General features: G+C 37.9%; 1 protein-coding gene across 1 annotated transcript in view; it reads left to right on the forward strand.

The window, feature by feature from the left end:
- The window catches only part of LOC127436808 (membrane-associated guanylate kinase, WW and PDZ domain-containing protein 2-like), a 383,618-nt gene that overhangs the window by 359,651 nt on the left and 5,596 nt on the right, over positions 1 to 18,371 (forward strand). Inside the window, exons 16-21 of the mRNA XM_051691206.1 lie at positions 377 to 640; positions 1,182 to 1,367; positions 3,030 to 3,309; positions 8,504 to 8,720; positions 8,848 to 8,991; positions 12,576 to 12,714. Of these exons, the coding sequence (XP_051547166.1) occupies positions 377 to 640; positions 1,182 to 1,367; positions 3,030 to 3,309; positions 8,504 to 8,720; positions 8,848 to 8,991; positions 12,576 to 12,714 (1,230 nt within the window). The remainder of the gene's footprint in view (positions 1 to 376; positions 641 to 1,181; positions 1,368 to 3,029; positions 3,310 to 8,503; positions 8,721 to 8,847; positions 8,992 to 12,575; positions 12,715 to 18,371) is intronic.

Below are 18,371 nucleotides of genomic sequence, written 5' to 3' on the forward strand. Positions count from 1 at the left end.
ACCTCTGGTGGTGTGGAGGGGAGATTGCAAGGACAGACGTTACACCTGTAGAATTAATCAGGCTGTTTTTACTGCTGCACCTTTAAGACTTCTTTATGTAAATGACCTCTGTTATGATTGGCTACCCTCTGTTTACCAGCAACATTTATACTCTCAACCTTCTGAATACTGAATAGGTGTTATTATGTGTAGGTAGCCATATGTTAATGTGCTCATGGTTGGGTTATAGTGGCATTAAAAGGAGGGAGCTTTGCTTTGTGTATGTCTACAGAGTACAATCAAAAAATCATTTTCTCTTGATAAGTACAGTGGAAATGTAAAGCGAGGGTCTCTATCACTTTGGCATACATTCTTTCTCTCGCTCTGTTATCTTTAGGAGAACCCTTTCCAGAGAATGGCCGCAGTCCTGGATCAACCCAGCACAGCTCCCCAAGGAGTGACTTCAACTCTAGAATGTTCTCTAATAACTCTGCCCTATCCCAGAACTCCGCCCCATCCACCACAGGCTCCTCCCCACCAGACACTGGAACCAATCAGAATCAGCAGCCCAGTGAAGTCACCATCCAGCGCAAGGAGACTGAAGGATTCGGATTTGTTATTATCAGTTCACTGAACAGGCCTGAAACTGCGCCTGCTGCTGGTAGGCATACTACATCTACAATATAAACCATATTTGTTCTATAAGCTGTACACTGTACTCATAGCCCACTGACAACTGATTAAATAGCAGTGGCTTGGAACCACCAAGTGCGTTCATACCATCTCCACTGATTTGTGGACAGTATGTCATTTTACTGTTCCTCTCCATTGGGTGTTTAAATTTTGCATACAGTTATGTCACAGATGTTGTCCATAGAGCTTCACTCTTGAACCTGAGCCTAAAACAGTGGACGGTGCAATGCTAATAGCTCACTCAGACTTGCTGCTTCTGAGAGTCATAGTGATATAAAAAATGCAGCATATCTTTTAAACTTGTATTTCAATAATGGATGCACCTCTATTTGAGGGCTGAAGAGGCTGGTTAAAATGTTATAATGCAGCGCCCACGCTTGTAAAAAAAAAAAAAAATACCTACAGCACTAACAGGAATGGACTGAGTGCAGTGCAGGAAAACGTTAAAATTGGAGAGACTCTTGCTGTATTATGTAAAAAGTGTGGTGTATTTGTGTGTGTGTTGTCAGCTGTGCCTCATAAGATCGGGCGAATCATTGAGGGAAGTCCAGCAGACCACAGTGGAAAACTGAAAGTTGGAGATCGTATACTGGCTGTCAACAATCAGTCTATCGTTAATATGCCGCATGCAGACATTGTCAAACTGATCAAAGATGCAGGACTCAGTGTGACACTCAGGATCATCACTCAGGATGGTGAGTGAATGTCTGCAGAATGTTTTGCAGAAAGTATCTGAATGCTTTTACTCAATTAGCAATTCAAACATTCTTTAAACAATGACCTACTGTTACTTAAATGAATATGCAGTGTTAAATTCATCTTAAAGGTATATTTCATCCACCCACATGTTGTTGCAAACCCGTATGATTATTTTTCTTCTGTGGAACACGGAAAGTAGATGTTAGGTAGAATGCTAGAGACTGACAGTGTCGGTCACTATTCAATTGTACTGTATACAAAAAAGGGCTGTAAATCACGACAGAAGTTAAATTTGTGGGTGAACTATTCCTTTAAGTTCTATTAACAGCATCTGTTTTATTCTGTCGATTACCACAGAAAATTATTTAGTCTCTTAGTTTGTAAAACAAGAAAGGAAAACTTCTTTACAGTTATGCACATTCAATAGAAGTCTATGGGGCACGACATGGCACTTGAATAAACATTAAAAATGTACAATGTTTTCACCGTTATTACAAAGTATAGCCACAGGACTTAAAAATTATTCCTGTTAACAGAGTTAACTAGTGAAATAAAATAGCTTACCAACCTTGTCTGTGTGAAGTAATATCCAACCTCTCAACTCATGTCATGACTATGTAAAACCAATAAGTGTGATGATTATATCTGTAAAGCACTTTTATATGGATACAACTGTATCCATAGGAATTGGAAAAGTAGTCCACTTCAAAAGGATAATTTGAATACTGTTTTATTTTTACTGAATAATTCATGTATTTTAATAAAAAATATTAGCTTCATGTATTTGCTTTTAAGCCCTTCATTGCAGTCTTTGCCCCATAGACTTCCACTGTACAATAAGTGCATTACTTTGAAAAGATTTCGAAAAATCATTTACATTTTTTCTAAACATACTGTACTTTTATATGTTTTTGAACAAAATCAAAATGTTTTTAAATGTTGAAAAGCTTTTTTAGATGAAAATCTGATTAGATCCTAGTGAGATTTGCTCTTTCAAAGTTAGCAAATCTTTTGAGGAGAGCTGCTGCTTAAAGGCGTAGTTCATACAAAACTGAAAATTCTTTCATCATTTACTCACCCTCATGCCATCCCAAAATAAAAATGTTTAGAAGAATATCTCAGCTCTGTAGGTCAATATAATGAAGTGAATGATGGCCAAAACTATGAAGCTCCAAAAAGTACAAATGGCAAGATGTACAGTGAATAAGTAGTTACATTTTGGTCTGTTCTCACCCAAAACCAGTTTGATCACCTCAGAAGGCATGGATTAAACCTCTGGAGTCTTATGGATTACTTTTATGATGCCTTTTTTGTACTTCAAAGTTTTGGTCAACATTCATTGCATTTTATTGACCTACAGAGCTGAAATATTCTTCTAAAAATCTTCATTTGTGTTCTGCAGAAGAAAAAATGTCACACATCTGGAATGGCATGTGAGTAAATCATAAGAGAATTTTCATTTTTGGGTGAACTATTCCTTTCACATTACTTGTGGAACAAAGAGGACTTTTGAAAATAATGGAGCTTTTGTCTGACAGTAATAGATTTCATTTGAGTGTTTGTCGAAAATGTTTGGCTCAACAAAGTGCAAATTTGCCAAGTGAAGATTTGACATCCTGGAAATTAAGTTATCTCACTCCTCACTTTTTCTGTTTCAGAGACGAATAGCACACCCTCTGCAGGCAGCTCGGAGAAACAAAGCCCAATGGCTCAGCCCAGTCCATTGTGCCAGTCCAGCACTGTGAACCAGACCAGTGCTGTTCCTCTGTCCAACTCCACCCCTCAATCCAACTCTGCACCTCAGCCTAACTCAGAAGCACAACCCAGCCCTGTCACTCAAACCAGCCCAGCCATTCAGCCCAGCTCAGTGACCCAGCAAAACACGCCTACCCAGCCCTCAACAGTGCCAGGTCTACAGATTTACAGCCAGGACAGTGGGTAAGACATAAACACAAATGTCTTTATTACCTTAGCATGTTTTTTGAGGTTTGGTTTATGACAAATTAATGATTATTTATTGACTCAAGAATCACTATTACTATTGTTCATTCTTGAGGCTTGGGGTTTGAACAATGAGTAGCATTAAAGAAATGTTCTGGGTTCAATAAAATGTATGCTTAGTCAACAGCATTTGAAGCACGATGTTGATCACCACAAAAAATTATTTCAACCCTGTTTATTAAAAGAAAAAAACCTGTTTCATTAAGCCACTTACAATGGAAGTGAATCGGACCAGTCCAAAAACTTTAAAATACTGTAAACACTGGCCACGTTTACATGCACTTAAGAAAAGTGTATTCCAGGTTTTTAGCAGAAAGTGGCGCTCTGAAACATCATGTAAACTAAAACGCTGATTTTCTTATGCCATTTAAGGGATAAAGAGAAAGCGATTTAATACACCCAGGTTCCTCTCAGAGAACGTGGCTTAATGTTAGGGCTGCCCCCTGATAGTCGACCAAACGTTAGTCGATGAGAAGAGTCTTGGTCGACCAAGTTTTGATTGGGTTTTAACTAAAAATTCAAATGAAACTGGAAAAAAAATTAAAATGTGTGTTGTTCAACTTTTGGAAAGATGGCTTTACAACAGTTGTCAAGATCTATCTGGCAAAGAACCTACTTCATCTGTGCATTCTCTACCGGATGGGTATTTCGTTGTCAGGGAAAATACATCATGTGTGTGAATAAATTTGTTTTGTTCCCTCCTTAATGATATATATATAGAAAGAGAGAGAGAGAGAGAGAGAGAGAGAGAGAAAGAGAGAGAGAGAGAGATATTATATTGCAATATCCTATTACATCGGAAACCCCTGGGCTGAGGGATCTGTGAATATTCTTGCTTTAGTGATTTTGCATTGAAAATTAAATTATTTTAAAAAACGAAAAACTTAAATCCTTAAATAAGTAACCTTCCATTTACAAAACATGCAGGCAGAAAATTACTTACACAAATGAAGACATAAAAACAGATATAAATGTAAAAATAATAATTATAATGATGCTAATAATCACTGAAATATAAATCATGGTTCGAGGTGTTTTTGTATTATTTTATGTTGTAATCACAGATGTATAGGCTGCAGAGTTGTGGTCACAATGAACTGCTCTGTGGAAATAAAGCAAACTGAACTCAAAACACCTCCTGAGCTGAGATGTCTGAGGTCATTTGCAGCACTCATAGACAATACTGTTCTTGCAAATAAAAAATAAAAATTCAGAAGACAGAAACAAAGAAAGAGTGAGAAACCTTTTACATGTGCGTGTTCCACGAGACTGCAGGCCTCTGTATCAGCACGTCATACATGCGCATAGATGCTTTTCTGTCATCTGTTCTTAATAATATAATGAAGTGTGTTTCTTCAAGCACGTGTCTGTGTGTCTATGTGCAAATTATTTGTAATATTAATTTGATAATAATAATAGCCTAATAATAATAATAATAATAATAATAATAATGTTATACATTAATGGGAAAACGAGCCAAATATCGTCTTGACATCGTCAAAGGCATCAGCTATTGCCGATCACTCTGACCATCGTCGATCCCCGAGATCATCATCTGTCGGCACAACCCTAATGTGCATTTCTCTCTATAAATTAACAAACTGTTCAGACAGTCTCCTTGCTGGTTTTTCTGACACATTCAGAATCATTACCACTTTTGCCAGTGTCGCTGCAGCTCGCTTCGTGCGTGCGCTTGTAAAATTTATATTTTAAAGGCTCATTATTAACAGTATTTCTCTGTTATGTAGAACAGTGTTAGCAATGTTACTTATATTCTTTCTCAGCCCTGGAACTCAAACCATTTTCTGATGCCCCCCAAAATATATATATTTAATTAATTAAATTAATTTCACAAACGTGCGACTAGTCGACTAATGGCTTAATTTAACGACTACTAGTCGACTAGGAAAATCTTTGGTCGGGGCAGCCCTACTTAATGTGCTCATGTAAATGCATAAGCAGCTTTCTGATGGGTGTTTGAAGAGTGCGCATGTGTGGAACAGACCAGCATAACAAACGTCATAGGATAGAGCCCAACAACATGTCAACACAGCGGAAAGAATTCAACATTTCTGGGAGTACACAGTCAGGGTTGGGGAGTAATGAAATACATGTAACGGGAATACGTATTTAAAATACAAAATATAAGTAACTGTATTCCACTACAGTTACACTTTCAATCATTGGTATTTAGAATACAATTCAAAAAGTATTTTGATTACTGAACAGATTACTTTGCATTTTTATTGTCATTTGTTTCATTTAATATTTAGTCCTTTCAGATGGAAAACATGTATACATATAAATGATGTGATCCAAAGTGCATTTGAACAGCGGTGAAACACTTTCTTATGATGTCTTACATTCATACGAGCAGACAGAGAAGTATGTTTGAAGTGAGTTTGGAGCAGAAGAAATAGAAATAAACCTTGTGTAAATTGTCATCTTTACGCTAAGCTAAAATACTATATCTAGCCATTTTACATGCACAATCATATTTTTTTATCAAGAAAATTCACATTAGATCATAATTTCTTTTATTCTAGTAAGACCTTTGATATTAGGGCAAAAATCGTATTCTTGATAATATTTTTTTTATTGTTTTCCTGTAAAAATATCTAAAATTCCTTAAAACAAGATCAATTTGATTGGTCTTGTTTTAGAAACAGCACTGCATAAATATTTAGGTTTTTCATAGAATGTATTTTTAATATGTGTATTTTGTCTTACTGTACTGGCAGAGTTTTTATAGTCAAAACAATTGAAAAAATCTACCAGTGCTGAAGAAGTAATCCAAAGTGTTTAGAATACGTTACTGACCTTGAGTAATCTAACGGAACACGTTACAAGATACATTTTACAGCATTTATTCTGTAATCTGTAGTGGAATACATTTCAAAAGTAACCCTCCCAAACCTGTACACAGTACTGAGAAAATCACATACACTATAAACTATACCCATTTATACACGAATGTAAAATATCGACAGTCCCTAACATTGCATATATGCACTCATACATTGGGGGAATCCCAGGGTTTTATAACACTAAAATCATGTTAACACATATAATGTTTACACCTTGTGACTATACCTTTGAAACAGTGACTACGTTTACATGGACACCCGAAAGGGGCTTATTGCGAGAAACCGGGTTATTGTGAGAATACAGCGTTCCCATTTACATGCACTGTATAAGCCGCATACTGTTTTCTCCCATTTATGTGGCTCCGTCAATAAGCAGCTTTCTGCACAGCAACGTAATTTTCCCATGACGCTTGTGTAAATAACAAACATGGAATCCGAGGAAGACTTCACTATTTTACTCTCCATTGCTTCTTTTTATTTCCAGATATCCTAGAGTTGTTGCTGTGTTTGATTCCTTAACTTACTATAGCGAGCTGCAGCTGAATTGCAATGCAGTAGTAGGGTTTCTCTCTTACATAAAATCAGGGATTTACCAGCGTTATAAAGTTTCCCAGATTAAAGGGTTTGCTGGCACTGCATCACCATGACAAATGGAGATGCAATATTAGATATAACTGTAACAGGTAAAGGATGGACAAGGAGAGGCGGGAACTGGCTGAACAGACAACATAAAAGTTTAATGTAAAACTCAACATAAAAAAACATAAACATACACACATGCAGCGTAACCACTTGCGTCTCTCTCTCTCTCTCTCAAACTGGCACATCCGGCTCATCTTTATACCCCTCCCGGCTGATTAGCCTGATTCAGAGCCGGCCATGTGTCCTCACGGCCCGGCCCTGCCCTCCTCCTCGTCACATTCCTCCATCGCCCAACTCAGGCTGGGGAAACCCCCGGCATGACGCACTCCCCTCCCTATCTGGAGCCCTGGGAGAGACAAGGGAAGTGAAAGGGGAGAGGCAAAGGGCAAGGCGGAGCGACAGAGAGAGAGAGAAAAACTTGCTCGCTGGTTCCTGGACGAGAACTCGCTCCTCCCCTGGCAGACGGCAGCAAGTCCTCCGGCCCCTGGTAGACGGAACCGCTCCTCCCCTTCTTTGGCAGATGGCAGCAGTTCCTCTGGCTCTCAGCGGCCGGCAGCGACCCCTCCATCCCCAGGCAGACGGCCGCGGCTTCTTCTTTGGTGGACAGCAGCGGCGAGGACTCCGCAACAGCGCATCCCTCCTCCCTCCCGGGTTTCGGCACCACTGTAACAGTTAAAAGATGGGCATGGAGGTGGCGGGAACTGGCTGAATAGTCAACATAAAAGTTTAATGTAAATCTTAACATAAAACAAACATAAATAAACAAGATTTGTGTGTTAATCAACATTATGCCACAAATGCTGTCGATTTAGCCTAACTTTTATGGAACCGTGACTATTCCTTTGTAAATGATTAAACATTGGTGTGTAACTCATCCTGCACTGTTTGTGCTACAAACGAGATGTGTGCTATTACTTGTCTAAGTGATTGGACATACAGTTTTTGCAGTGCGGACAGTAAAACAGGTGAACCCCATATACTTACAATGAAGGAGGAATTGACTTGTCAAAATATTATTTTATTTTATTTTGTTTTAGAAAAACTATGGTTTTTGAGTTTCAGTACATGCTGTATTAATCCTGATATACTTCAGTCAAACTCGGACTGTCACCTGGTTAAAGAAACAAACTTGGTTAAAGTTCATAGTATTAAGTTGTACTATTTATAGAGTGACTCTGAACCTCTCTGACTCACAGACTCTCTCACTATTAGGTTGTTGGGTAAAATCACTTATCTCTTACAGAACTGAATAATTCACCTGCGTGGCTCTTTAAAACAGTTTTTAATCATTTATAGTATAGCCTAAAGGGGCCAGTGATTTCACTTCTCGCTTCCTCTCCGAGCTAACTCAAGTTTCAATATACACCCTAGAGCTCCTCAGGCTTTGCCATTTTCAACAGAACATTATCCTGAATTAAACTTTAAAATTAATTAGAGCATTAGTTCTTTCACTGCTAGGGTATTGTTGACAGATTCCACCGGAAAACAGGCATAAACAGGGTAAATATTACCAAGGTTTGTCAATGACGCCAAACACCACTGGTTCTCATTTGTCTTGTAACTAATCATGGACTATTCCTTGAACTTCTGTGGCTTAATCTTTGATTTGATTGGTTGCTCAGCTACAGGTCAGAAGTGAAAGCAAGACAGGATGTAAAACCCGATATTCGGCAGCCATTCACTGATTACCGTCAACCTCCAGTGGACTACAGACACCCTCCTGTAGCAGACTACAGACAGCCACCAACGCTTGATTACAGGCACCCCCCACTGTTCGATTACAGACAGCTGTCCACTGACCCACGCACCTTTCCTTTACCAGACTACAGGATGCCACAGGTCATACTACTCTTTAAATAAAACAGCTGTATTGTAGATTTCAGAATGGAGTTCTATGCGGTAGCATTACACACTATTACAGTATGTATACATATAGTCCTTAATTTTTGTGTTTGTGTGTTTTCAGGATTTTGATTTCTTTACGGTTGAGTTTGAAAAAGGTATGAAAGGTTTTGGCTTCAGTATCCGTGGAGGTCGCGAGTATAAGATGGACCTGTTCATTCTACGATTGGCCGAAGATGGACCAGCTATACGCAACGGACGAATGAGGGTGAGCTGACTTCATTTCCTTTTACTGAATGTTTTCCTCAGCTAAATCATGAGGGGATATTTATTTCACACAGGTAAAGACAGGGGTAAGCAAACTTTTGGGACACTTAAGGGTAAACTATGGGATATGGTATGGCACTTCATGTGTCAAACAGGTTGCCAATCCCTGCTCTAGATTGTAAAGGACTATAAAAGATTATCTTGAACACTATCCTGAATCAAGATTAATTTGTCAAGCTCACTGCCTCATTTACTTGTTTTAATTAATGATTGATGGCAGCAGTTCCATGTTAAACATAGACTGCATCCTCCAGTCTGTTAGAAATTCTATCTATCTATCTATCTATCTATCTATCTATCTATCTATTTGATGAAGTGCAGCAGCCAAAAGAATGACATCTGCTCATTGCACTGGAAATTTCCCTACAAACTGAGGTATTCCACCAGGAACGATAGGTTTTAAATAGCTGATTATTAGCATGATCTATCTATCTATCTATCTATCTATCTATCTATCTATCTATCTATCTATCTGTCTGTCTATCTGTCTGTCTGTCTGTCTCTCTGTCTGACTGTCTGTCTGTCTGACTGTCCGTCAATAGCACTTTGTTTCTGCTGTTCTGTTCCCTGTACATTTCTTCTCTGTAATGAAGCTGTCATCACTAATGTGCATTAATAGCCCCCTGAGGATATTCTCTCTTTCTAACTCTCTCTCACTGTTTTACAACTTCTCATATTTATCTGATAGTCCCTTACCTGCAGACCACACACATACAGTTGTCAGAAGTTTACATACACTTAGGTTGAAGTCATTAAAACTCATTTTGTAACCACTCCACAGATTTCATATTAGCAAACTATAGTTTTGGCAAGTCATTTAGGACATCTACTTTGTGCATGACATGAGTAATGTTTCCAACAATTGTTTACAGACAGATTGTTTCACTTTTTATTGACTATATCACAATTCCAGTGGGTCAGACGTTTACATACACTAAGATAACTGTACCTTTAAGCAGTTTGGGAAATTCCAGAACATTATGTCAAGCCTTTAGACAATAAGCCAATTAGCTTCTGATAGGAGGTGTACTGAATTGGAGGTGTACCTGTGGATGTATTTTAAGGCCTACATTCAAACTCAGTTCCTCTTTGCTTGACATCATGGGAAAATCGAAAGAAATAAGCCAAGACCTCAGAAAAAAAATTGTGGACCTTCACAAGTCTGGTTCATCCTTAGGAGAAATTTCCAAATGCCTGAAGGTACCACATTCATCTGGACAAACAATAATACACAAGTATAAACACCATGGGACCACACGGCCATCATACCGCTCAGGAAGGAGACACATTCTATCTCGTGGAGATGAACATAGATTGGTGCAAAAAGTGCAAATCAATCCCAGTACAACAGCAAAGAACCTTGTGAAGATGCTGGAGGAAATAGGTAGACAAGTATCTATATCCACAGTAAAACAAGTCCTATATTGACATGACTTGAAAGTCTGCTCAGCAAGAAAGAAGCCACTGCTCCAAAACCGACATAAAAAAGCTACAGCTTGCAAGTGCACATGGGGACAAAGATCTTACGTTTTGGAGACATGTCCTCTGGTCTGATGATGTTTGGCCGTGATGACCATAATTATATTTGGAGGAAAAAAGGTGAGGCTTGCAAGCTGAAGAACACCATCCAAACTGTGAAGCATAGGGGTGGCAGCATCATGTTGTGGGGGTGCTTTGCTGCAGGAGGGACTGGTGCACTTCACAAAATAGATGGCATCATGAGAAAGGAAAATTATGTGGATATATTGAAGCAACATCTCAAGACATCAGCCAGGAAGTTAAAGCGCGGTCGCAAATGGGTCTTCCAAATGGACAATGACCCCAAGCATACCTCCAAAGTTGTGGCAAAATGGCTTAAGGACAACAAAGTCTAGGTATTGGAGTGGCCATCACAAAGCACTGACCTCAATCTGATATAAAATTTGTGGGCAGAACTGAAAAAGCATGTGTGAGCAAGGAGGCCTTCAAACCTGATTCGGTTACACCAGTTCTGTCTGGAGGAACAGGCCAAAACTCCAGCAACTTATTGTGAGAAGCTTGTGGAAGGCTACCCAAAACATTTGACCCAAGTTAACAAATACTAACAACATGTATGTAAACATCTGACCCACTGGGAATGTGATGAAAGAAATAAAAGCTGAAATAAATCATTCTCCCTACTATTATTCTGACATTTCACATTCTTAAAATAAAGTAGAGATCCTAACTGACCTAAGACAGGGAATGTTTTCTATGATTAAATGTCAGGAACTGTGAAAAACTGAGCTGAAATGTATTTGGCTAAGGTGTATGCAAACTTCTGTTCAACTGTACATGAAGGTACCTCATCAAGGGTGTGAATGTAACCAAAGCACATTTTCAGTATTGGAAAAATGCCTTTGGAAAGGAACTGTAATTAGTTTGTGGTGCAACAGACCTGTGGTATTTAAAAACTCCATTAAACATGAAGTCCCCTCAGACACTGCGGCTGTAGATACCCTCTGGACCCTCTACCCCAGAGGTCAGACGAACCTGACCCATCTATGGTCCAGGAACAATAACCAGACACTCCTTTGCAATGAGAAAGAGTTGAGGGTCATAATCTTCTCTGTACCCCATTCAAATAAGATCTTAATGAGTCAAAGAACCGCCTGCTCATCCCTGGCTGCATCCTACATGGACGTCTGCATTAACCAGATCATTTGAGAAGAATTCTCCATTTGCTACTATAATTGGCTCGTTCATTTTTATTTATTTATTTATTTATTTTTTTTTTTTTTTTTTGCAATTCAAAGCTGTCATGAAATAATTCACTTTGTACATGCATTTGAAAATGCATTCACAGATTTCCTATATTTATGATTTGAATGCTAGATGAAATTCTAGACTAGTATGTTGAACTAGTATGTTGACTAATAGTTATGGTATATGGTATTTATATTAATAGTTATGTTTTAGGATGGAAATTACACCACCATTGTTTTTTATAAGTATATGTTTTCTCTAAATCTGTTATAGTCTTCAATAAAGTCATATTAATAAATTATAATAAAACATTACACATGGTCATTCATATCTTTATTAAAATAAATTGGTGAATTAGCCAAAGTAATAGATGAACAAGGTTTGTGAAGTTATATAGTAATAAATGTAACTTTTTTATTGGGAACAACAGCTAAACATTTTTTTTTTTTTTTAGCTAGATACCGATCAGCTCTGCATATTAATCTGGAATTATTTCAGCTCAATACTCATTTAAATAGTTTAAATAGATCAAACATCAACAGGATTGAGGTCATGGCTCTCACTTGGCCATACAATACAGAAATCACTCCATTTGATTCACAGTGTTGTTGATTTCCTCTGTGTTTGGATCATTATCATGCAGCTTGAGCTAATTTCAGACCACCATTACTTCGAATCCTAATAAAATCGCTGCATGTGTGAACACCCCTTGAGAGACTCACAATTTTCTTTCCAAAAAACCTTGATTTTTTAAACAGTTTTTCTAATAAATATATTAGTCATATTTTGTCTCTTTTGTAGGTTGGTGATCAGATCATTGAGATAAATGGGGAGAGCACAAGAGACATGACCCACGCTCGTGCTATTGAGCTCATCAAATCAGGCGGCCACAGGGTTCGTCTGCTACTCAAGAGAGGCACAGGGCAGGTCCCTGAGTATGGTAGGTTTACATACACACACTTCCTGAACAAACACCTTATAGCTAACAAATGTGCATTAGCTCACTTATTGTACAAGACATAATTTATGGAGTAAACATATGTTCATCTCTAGATTAGACCTCTTTGGAGTACTTATATGTAAGAAATGTAAAAGACCTATTCACACCAAACAAAATTCATTCGGCAACAATGTTTTTCTGTAAGTCCATTTTTATTTTTGTTTTTTGTTTTTCCCTACCAATTTTTTTCCCTACCCCAATAATATATGAGCTTTTGGGTCGTGAATGACTGAAAGGCATTTTTGTGTCCTTGGTATGAATGAACCTTTTGTCTGTGATGTGTTTTGATTTATTTTATTTTATTTGGTGGTGTAAATAGATTTTTCGTCTGCGATTCGTTTAATTTTTTCTTGGTGTGAATAGACCTTTCATCTGCGATTTTGTTTATTTTTTAATTTTTTTTTACTGGTGTAAACTGACCTTTGTTCTGCTATTTGTTTTGCTTTTTTTTCTTTGTTGTTATAAATTGACGTTTCATCTGTGATTTGTTTTGAGTGTTTTCTCTTTTGTCGTAAATAAATCTTTTGTCTGCGATTTGTTTTGTTTTTTCTTTCTTGGTGTAAATAAACCTTTCATCTGTGATTTGTTTGATTTTTTGATTTTATTATTTTACTGATGTAAATTGACCTTTTGACTGCAATTTTGTTTAACTTTTGTTTTCTTTCTTGGTGTGAATAGACCTTTCCCCTGCAATTTGTTTTGCATTTTTTTTCTTTCTTGTTGTAAATAGATCTTTCATCTAAGATTTGTTTCATTGTTTTGTTTCGTTCTTGGTGTGGACAGACTTTTATATTAACAATTTAGAGGCAACAGTTGAACAGCAGTTGTATGCTGTAAAATAAGCTTAGCTTTATGGTAGATCAATTTCTGTTCTCAAAAGGGGATTTCCGTCAGGTAATTTCTTCTTCAGAGGGAGCCAACTGTCAGTTAAATCATGCTTTTTTACACTAATCATTAAACACTAAAATAATGTTTGTAATACCTTAAAATCCTTAATTTTTTTCCTGCTAACAAAGCGCTCTTCTTTAACATGCCTATGAAAGCATGCTCTTTGTATTAATGTTGATGCAGCTAGTCTTTTTCTCTAGTCTTTCATCTGTGTTATGGCTGTAAATAATTCTCCCTCCCTTTCTCAATGTTCTTCACTGAATACTATCTCAGCACTGATCTTAATACTGTCTTAGCCTGTGGCTGCTGTTCTAACCCTTATGATTGGTCTAGGTTGTTACTTCACCTCTTATAGGAATGGTACCTTCCAGTCTCTCCATGTGCATGGAAAGTGACAACCATGGCTCCCCCTATTTCTTCCTAATGGGTCATCCTAAAGACACGGTTTGTAACTGAGTGCATGTGTTCTAACACACCAATCGCCAGTTTGACTTGAGTGCTGCGGTTTGGGTTTTTTTAGTTGGTTTAAACAGTTTTTGTAGTGCTTTTTCATAAATAGTCTTTAATTTTGTTTAATTTTTATTTATTTTTTGTCACTCTATTTTGTGTGTTTTGCTGTATTTCAGTTGAATTAATGCTCATGTTTGCTGCTATGGCAATCTGTGTTTTTCAATATCTGTGTATTTAGATGTAAAACATATTTTTCCACAAAATATGTCAATGAAAGCTTTAGTTTCAGTATTCAGTCTGAAGACATAAGTTACAAAATGTCAGTTAACACAAACACTATCTTGTAGACCTGAGATTGGGTTGATTGGGTCTTTGAACACCTAGATTGGGTGGCTTCACAGGTTAGCATGACAATTGAAACACAGACTGTTTGCTGCCTTCAAGTCGTCCTGGAAAGTTCCTACTTAGGAGTTCCGATGTGCATTGAAGTGATTTTGGTTGGAATAAAATGGACACATTGGCCAATTTCATAATTTTTTTTTTTTTTTTTTTTACATTTCAGTTTTTCTCTTTTTCAGTTTGCGACAAAGACAGAAGGATTTTTTTTTGTGATTTAGTGTCAAAATGAATAGCAAAAAATGCTCTTTAAGAGCATAATCTGTATTTTATCATTTCCGTGCTGGCACAATGATGCGAAATGTAGTTTTGTCACATAGATTAAGTGTGTTGCTTCATAAAGTGGCCAAATTAGTAGTATTTTGTCAAGCTTTATAGCTATTCTTCACCAACAGTACATAAAATGTCCACAAACTAAATTGCACAGTTAACAGTAACAATCTCACTGCTAATAACACATTTTTTTGTGGCATTCGTGTGTTCTTGTCTCGTACATACAATCATTTCGACCTGACTTGAAGGCAGCTAATCTTTGTCTGTCGGTGTAAGTGTCTAAGGTTTAAGGACAACCCTTTTCACAGTCTGCCATAACTAAAGACTGTGTATCACATACAGCTCATCAAACTATGCACAAACACAGAAAACAAGCACCATATATACCCATAGACACACATTTCTTAAAATTCTTGTAAAGTGACTCTCCATTGTGATTAAAACTTAACAGCTATGGACTTCTTACAGGTGCTATGTCACCTCTGTACATTTACTTGTGAAATCTGCTCACACTCGGCCATCTCTTCTCACACATTTATTATCCCACTGAGATCTCTGTGGCGCCACAATAGTCGAGCTGAAATACAGTCATCATGAGGTAGTTGTGGCAGCCTCTATGATTTTACATTCCATACAGTCTTCTATTCCACAGTGAAAAAGCCTTTATGAGCTTGAATTCATCTTTTTCCTCTATAGACCAGTGATTTTTGCTACACCTGGGACCTTAAAACGAGATAAATTTACTCCAATAGACTAAAACAAAGCCAGCTACGAGACACAGTGATACATAATTGTTTACACTTGTTATATTTTACTATGCTTGGAACTTAAATATAAAAAAGAAGTTGTTTTAGTGCTTGTTTTATGTGGGAAAGAATTTTAGCAGGTTTGCCTGTTTGCATGCATTACAATGGCCACTCGGGTGCATATAATGCTTCGTAAGTTTGGAGAAAGTTGAGCAGTCCTCAATGTAGCCCACAGTACATGAGGTGACAGGCAGGATTAAGGATGTGTAAGGAGAATGTTAAGGGTAGCGACCCTCTTTCATTTTGCACTTGGTGTGTGAGTCAAGCGTGATATTGTGTATTGGGAGTCTACACAAAGGAAGTGTGGAGATGTCACTCCAATAAAAGTGCCTAGGTCTGAAGTGATATATGTGTGTATATGTGGCACAGAAAGCAGGAGAAGCCAATGGGAAAGACTTATTATTCCACACCTAGTAGTAGGGGTGTGCAGTGGAGCCATTATCTGTATTTGTATCTGTTCATATGACAAAATTATCTGTATATGTCTCTGTATTCGGATAGAACTGGGTGTGGTCAAGGCTTAAACCGGAAGCGTGTCAAAACAAAATGAAATGCCCATTTTTAAGTGTTACTTATAAACAAGGAGACAGCGCACAACACCAAAAGCTGTTGGGGCAGCATACGTTGACAGAAGAATCATTAACTGGAAGGGGCCCCACTGAATATGTTTTGCACCGGGCCCAAGAAATTCTAACTGCAGCCCTGCTCGAATGTACTTCAAAGAAAACAATAAAATTACCATGGTACATATTAAATAAATAATAAAAAAAAGATGGTACTACCATGATACATGCAAAAGAAAAAAAAAAAACAGGCCACTACCATGAGACAGAGATGGAAATTCGAGTCTGACACTCGGACACAAATTGCAAAGATCGTATTAGAGACTTGTGAATAACACAAGTCTGTAGATCAAGGAGAATTATTTTCTCTGAATAGCCCATGACAAAGGTCTAAGACCCTGTTTACACCTTGTATTAAGAAGCGTCTCGGGTGATCCGATCATATGTGGTCAGGTGAGACACATCACTGTTTACACTTGGTCGCTTAAATGCATCTCCTATGACCACTTGTGCTCGGATTTCAAGGAGAGGGACTCTGTTTCATGATGACACATCAATCTCTGTCAGTGTGTTACTGCATGACATTAAAGCGCAACAAAGTCATAAAAGACAAAGAAAGTGCGAAGAAAACAATGTGCTGTTTCTCCCAGATGTATCTGAAATTTAATCTAAGCACAAAAGGAACATTTCGAGCAGAATTCCATTATTTTAGTGGATTACCTGTATTAACCTGTGCTGCAGATGTCCGTGCTTCTCATAAGTGTCCGTGCATGTTGATTTCAGACACACTGAAGAAGATCTGCAAAGTTCTCATGCTTGTGTTTGTATCAGCTTTTTTTAATTTTCAGATCAGACTTTTTTTTTTTTTTTAAAGCCGTTCATAACCTGCAAAGTTTAAACTATTGTTTTAGAGCAGCGGTTGGTTGACAGGCAAGGGGAGGTGCTTCAATGCTGCCGGGACACATTCAGAACAAATTAGCATTTACAGCTTAAATGCGATGTGGTCACATGCATTTTTGACCACATTCGTATGTGTTTTTTGTGATCCGATCACAAAACGTTTTAGACCCCGTTTAAACCTGTATTTAGCACTGACCACATGTGATTGGATCACCCGAAACACATCTTAATACCAGGTGGAAACGGGTTCTAAGACTTGAGACTTAGCTTACACTGTCTCAACCAGACGCGATGCAATAAGATTCCAGACACAAGCAAGAACTCTACACAGCTGCACAATGCAGTGAGAATCTCCTACACTTAAATTACTAATAAAATCAGAAATCAGAGCAGTCGGATATAACAGTTTGTTATATTTTAACAAAGCCACGAGGGGATAAATATGCAATCAGGCATACAGTATACAGGTGCATCTCAATAAATTAGAATGTCGTGGAAAAGTTCATTTATTTCAGTAATTCAACTCAAATTGTGAAACTCGTGTATTAAATAAATTCAATACACACAGACTGAAGTAGTTTAAGTCTTTGGTTCTTTTAGTTGTGATGATTTTGGCTCACATTTAACAAAAACCCACCAATTCACTATCTCAAAAAATTAGAATATGGTGACATGCCAATCAGCTAATCAACTCAAAACACCTGCAAAGGTTTCCTGAGCCTTCAAAATGGTCTCTCAGTTTGGTTCACTAGGCTACACAATCATGGGGAAGACTGCTGATCTGACAGTTGTCCAGAAGACAATCATTGACACCCTTCACAAGGAGGGTAAGCCACAAACATTCATTGCCAAAGAAGCTGGCTGTGCACAGAGTGCTGTATCCAAGCATGTTAACAGAAAGTTGAGTGGAAGGAAAAAGTGTGGAAGAAAAAGATGCACAACCAACCGAGAGAACCGCAGCCTTATGATTGTCAAGCAAAATCGATTCAAGAATGGACTGAGGCTGGGGTCAAGGCATCAAGAGCCACCACACACAGACTTGTCAAGGAATTTGGCTACAGTTGTCGTATTCCTCTTGTTAAGCCACTCCTGAACCACAGACAATGTCAGAGGCGTCTTACCTGGGCTAAGGAGAAGAAGAACTGGACTGTTGCCCAGTGGTCCAAAGTCCTCTTTTCAGATGAGAGCAAGTTTTGTATTTCATTTGGAAACCAAGGTCCTAGAGTCTGGAGGAAGGGTGGAGAAGCTCATAGCCCAAGTTGCTTGAAGTCCAGTGTTAAGTTTCCACAGTCTGTGATGATTTGGGGTGCAATGTCATCTG

Source organism: Myxocyprinus asiaticus, chromosome 47, assembly GCF_019703515.2.
Source record: "Myxocyprinus asiaticus isolate MX2 ecotype Aquarium Trade chromosome 47, UBuf_Myxa_2, whole genome shotgun sequence".
NCBI classification, from domain to species: domain Eukaryota; kingdom Metazoa; phylum Chordata; class Actinopteri; order Cypriniformes; family Catostomidae; genus Myxocyprinus; species Myxocyprinus asiaticus.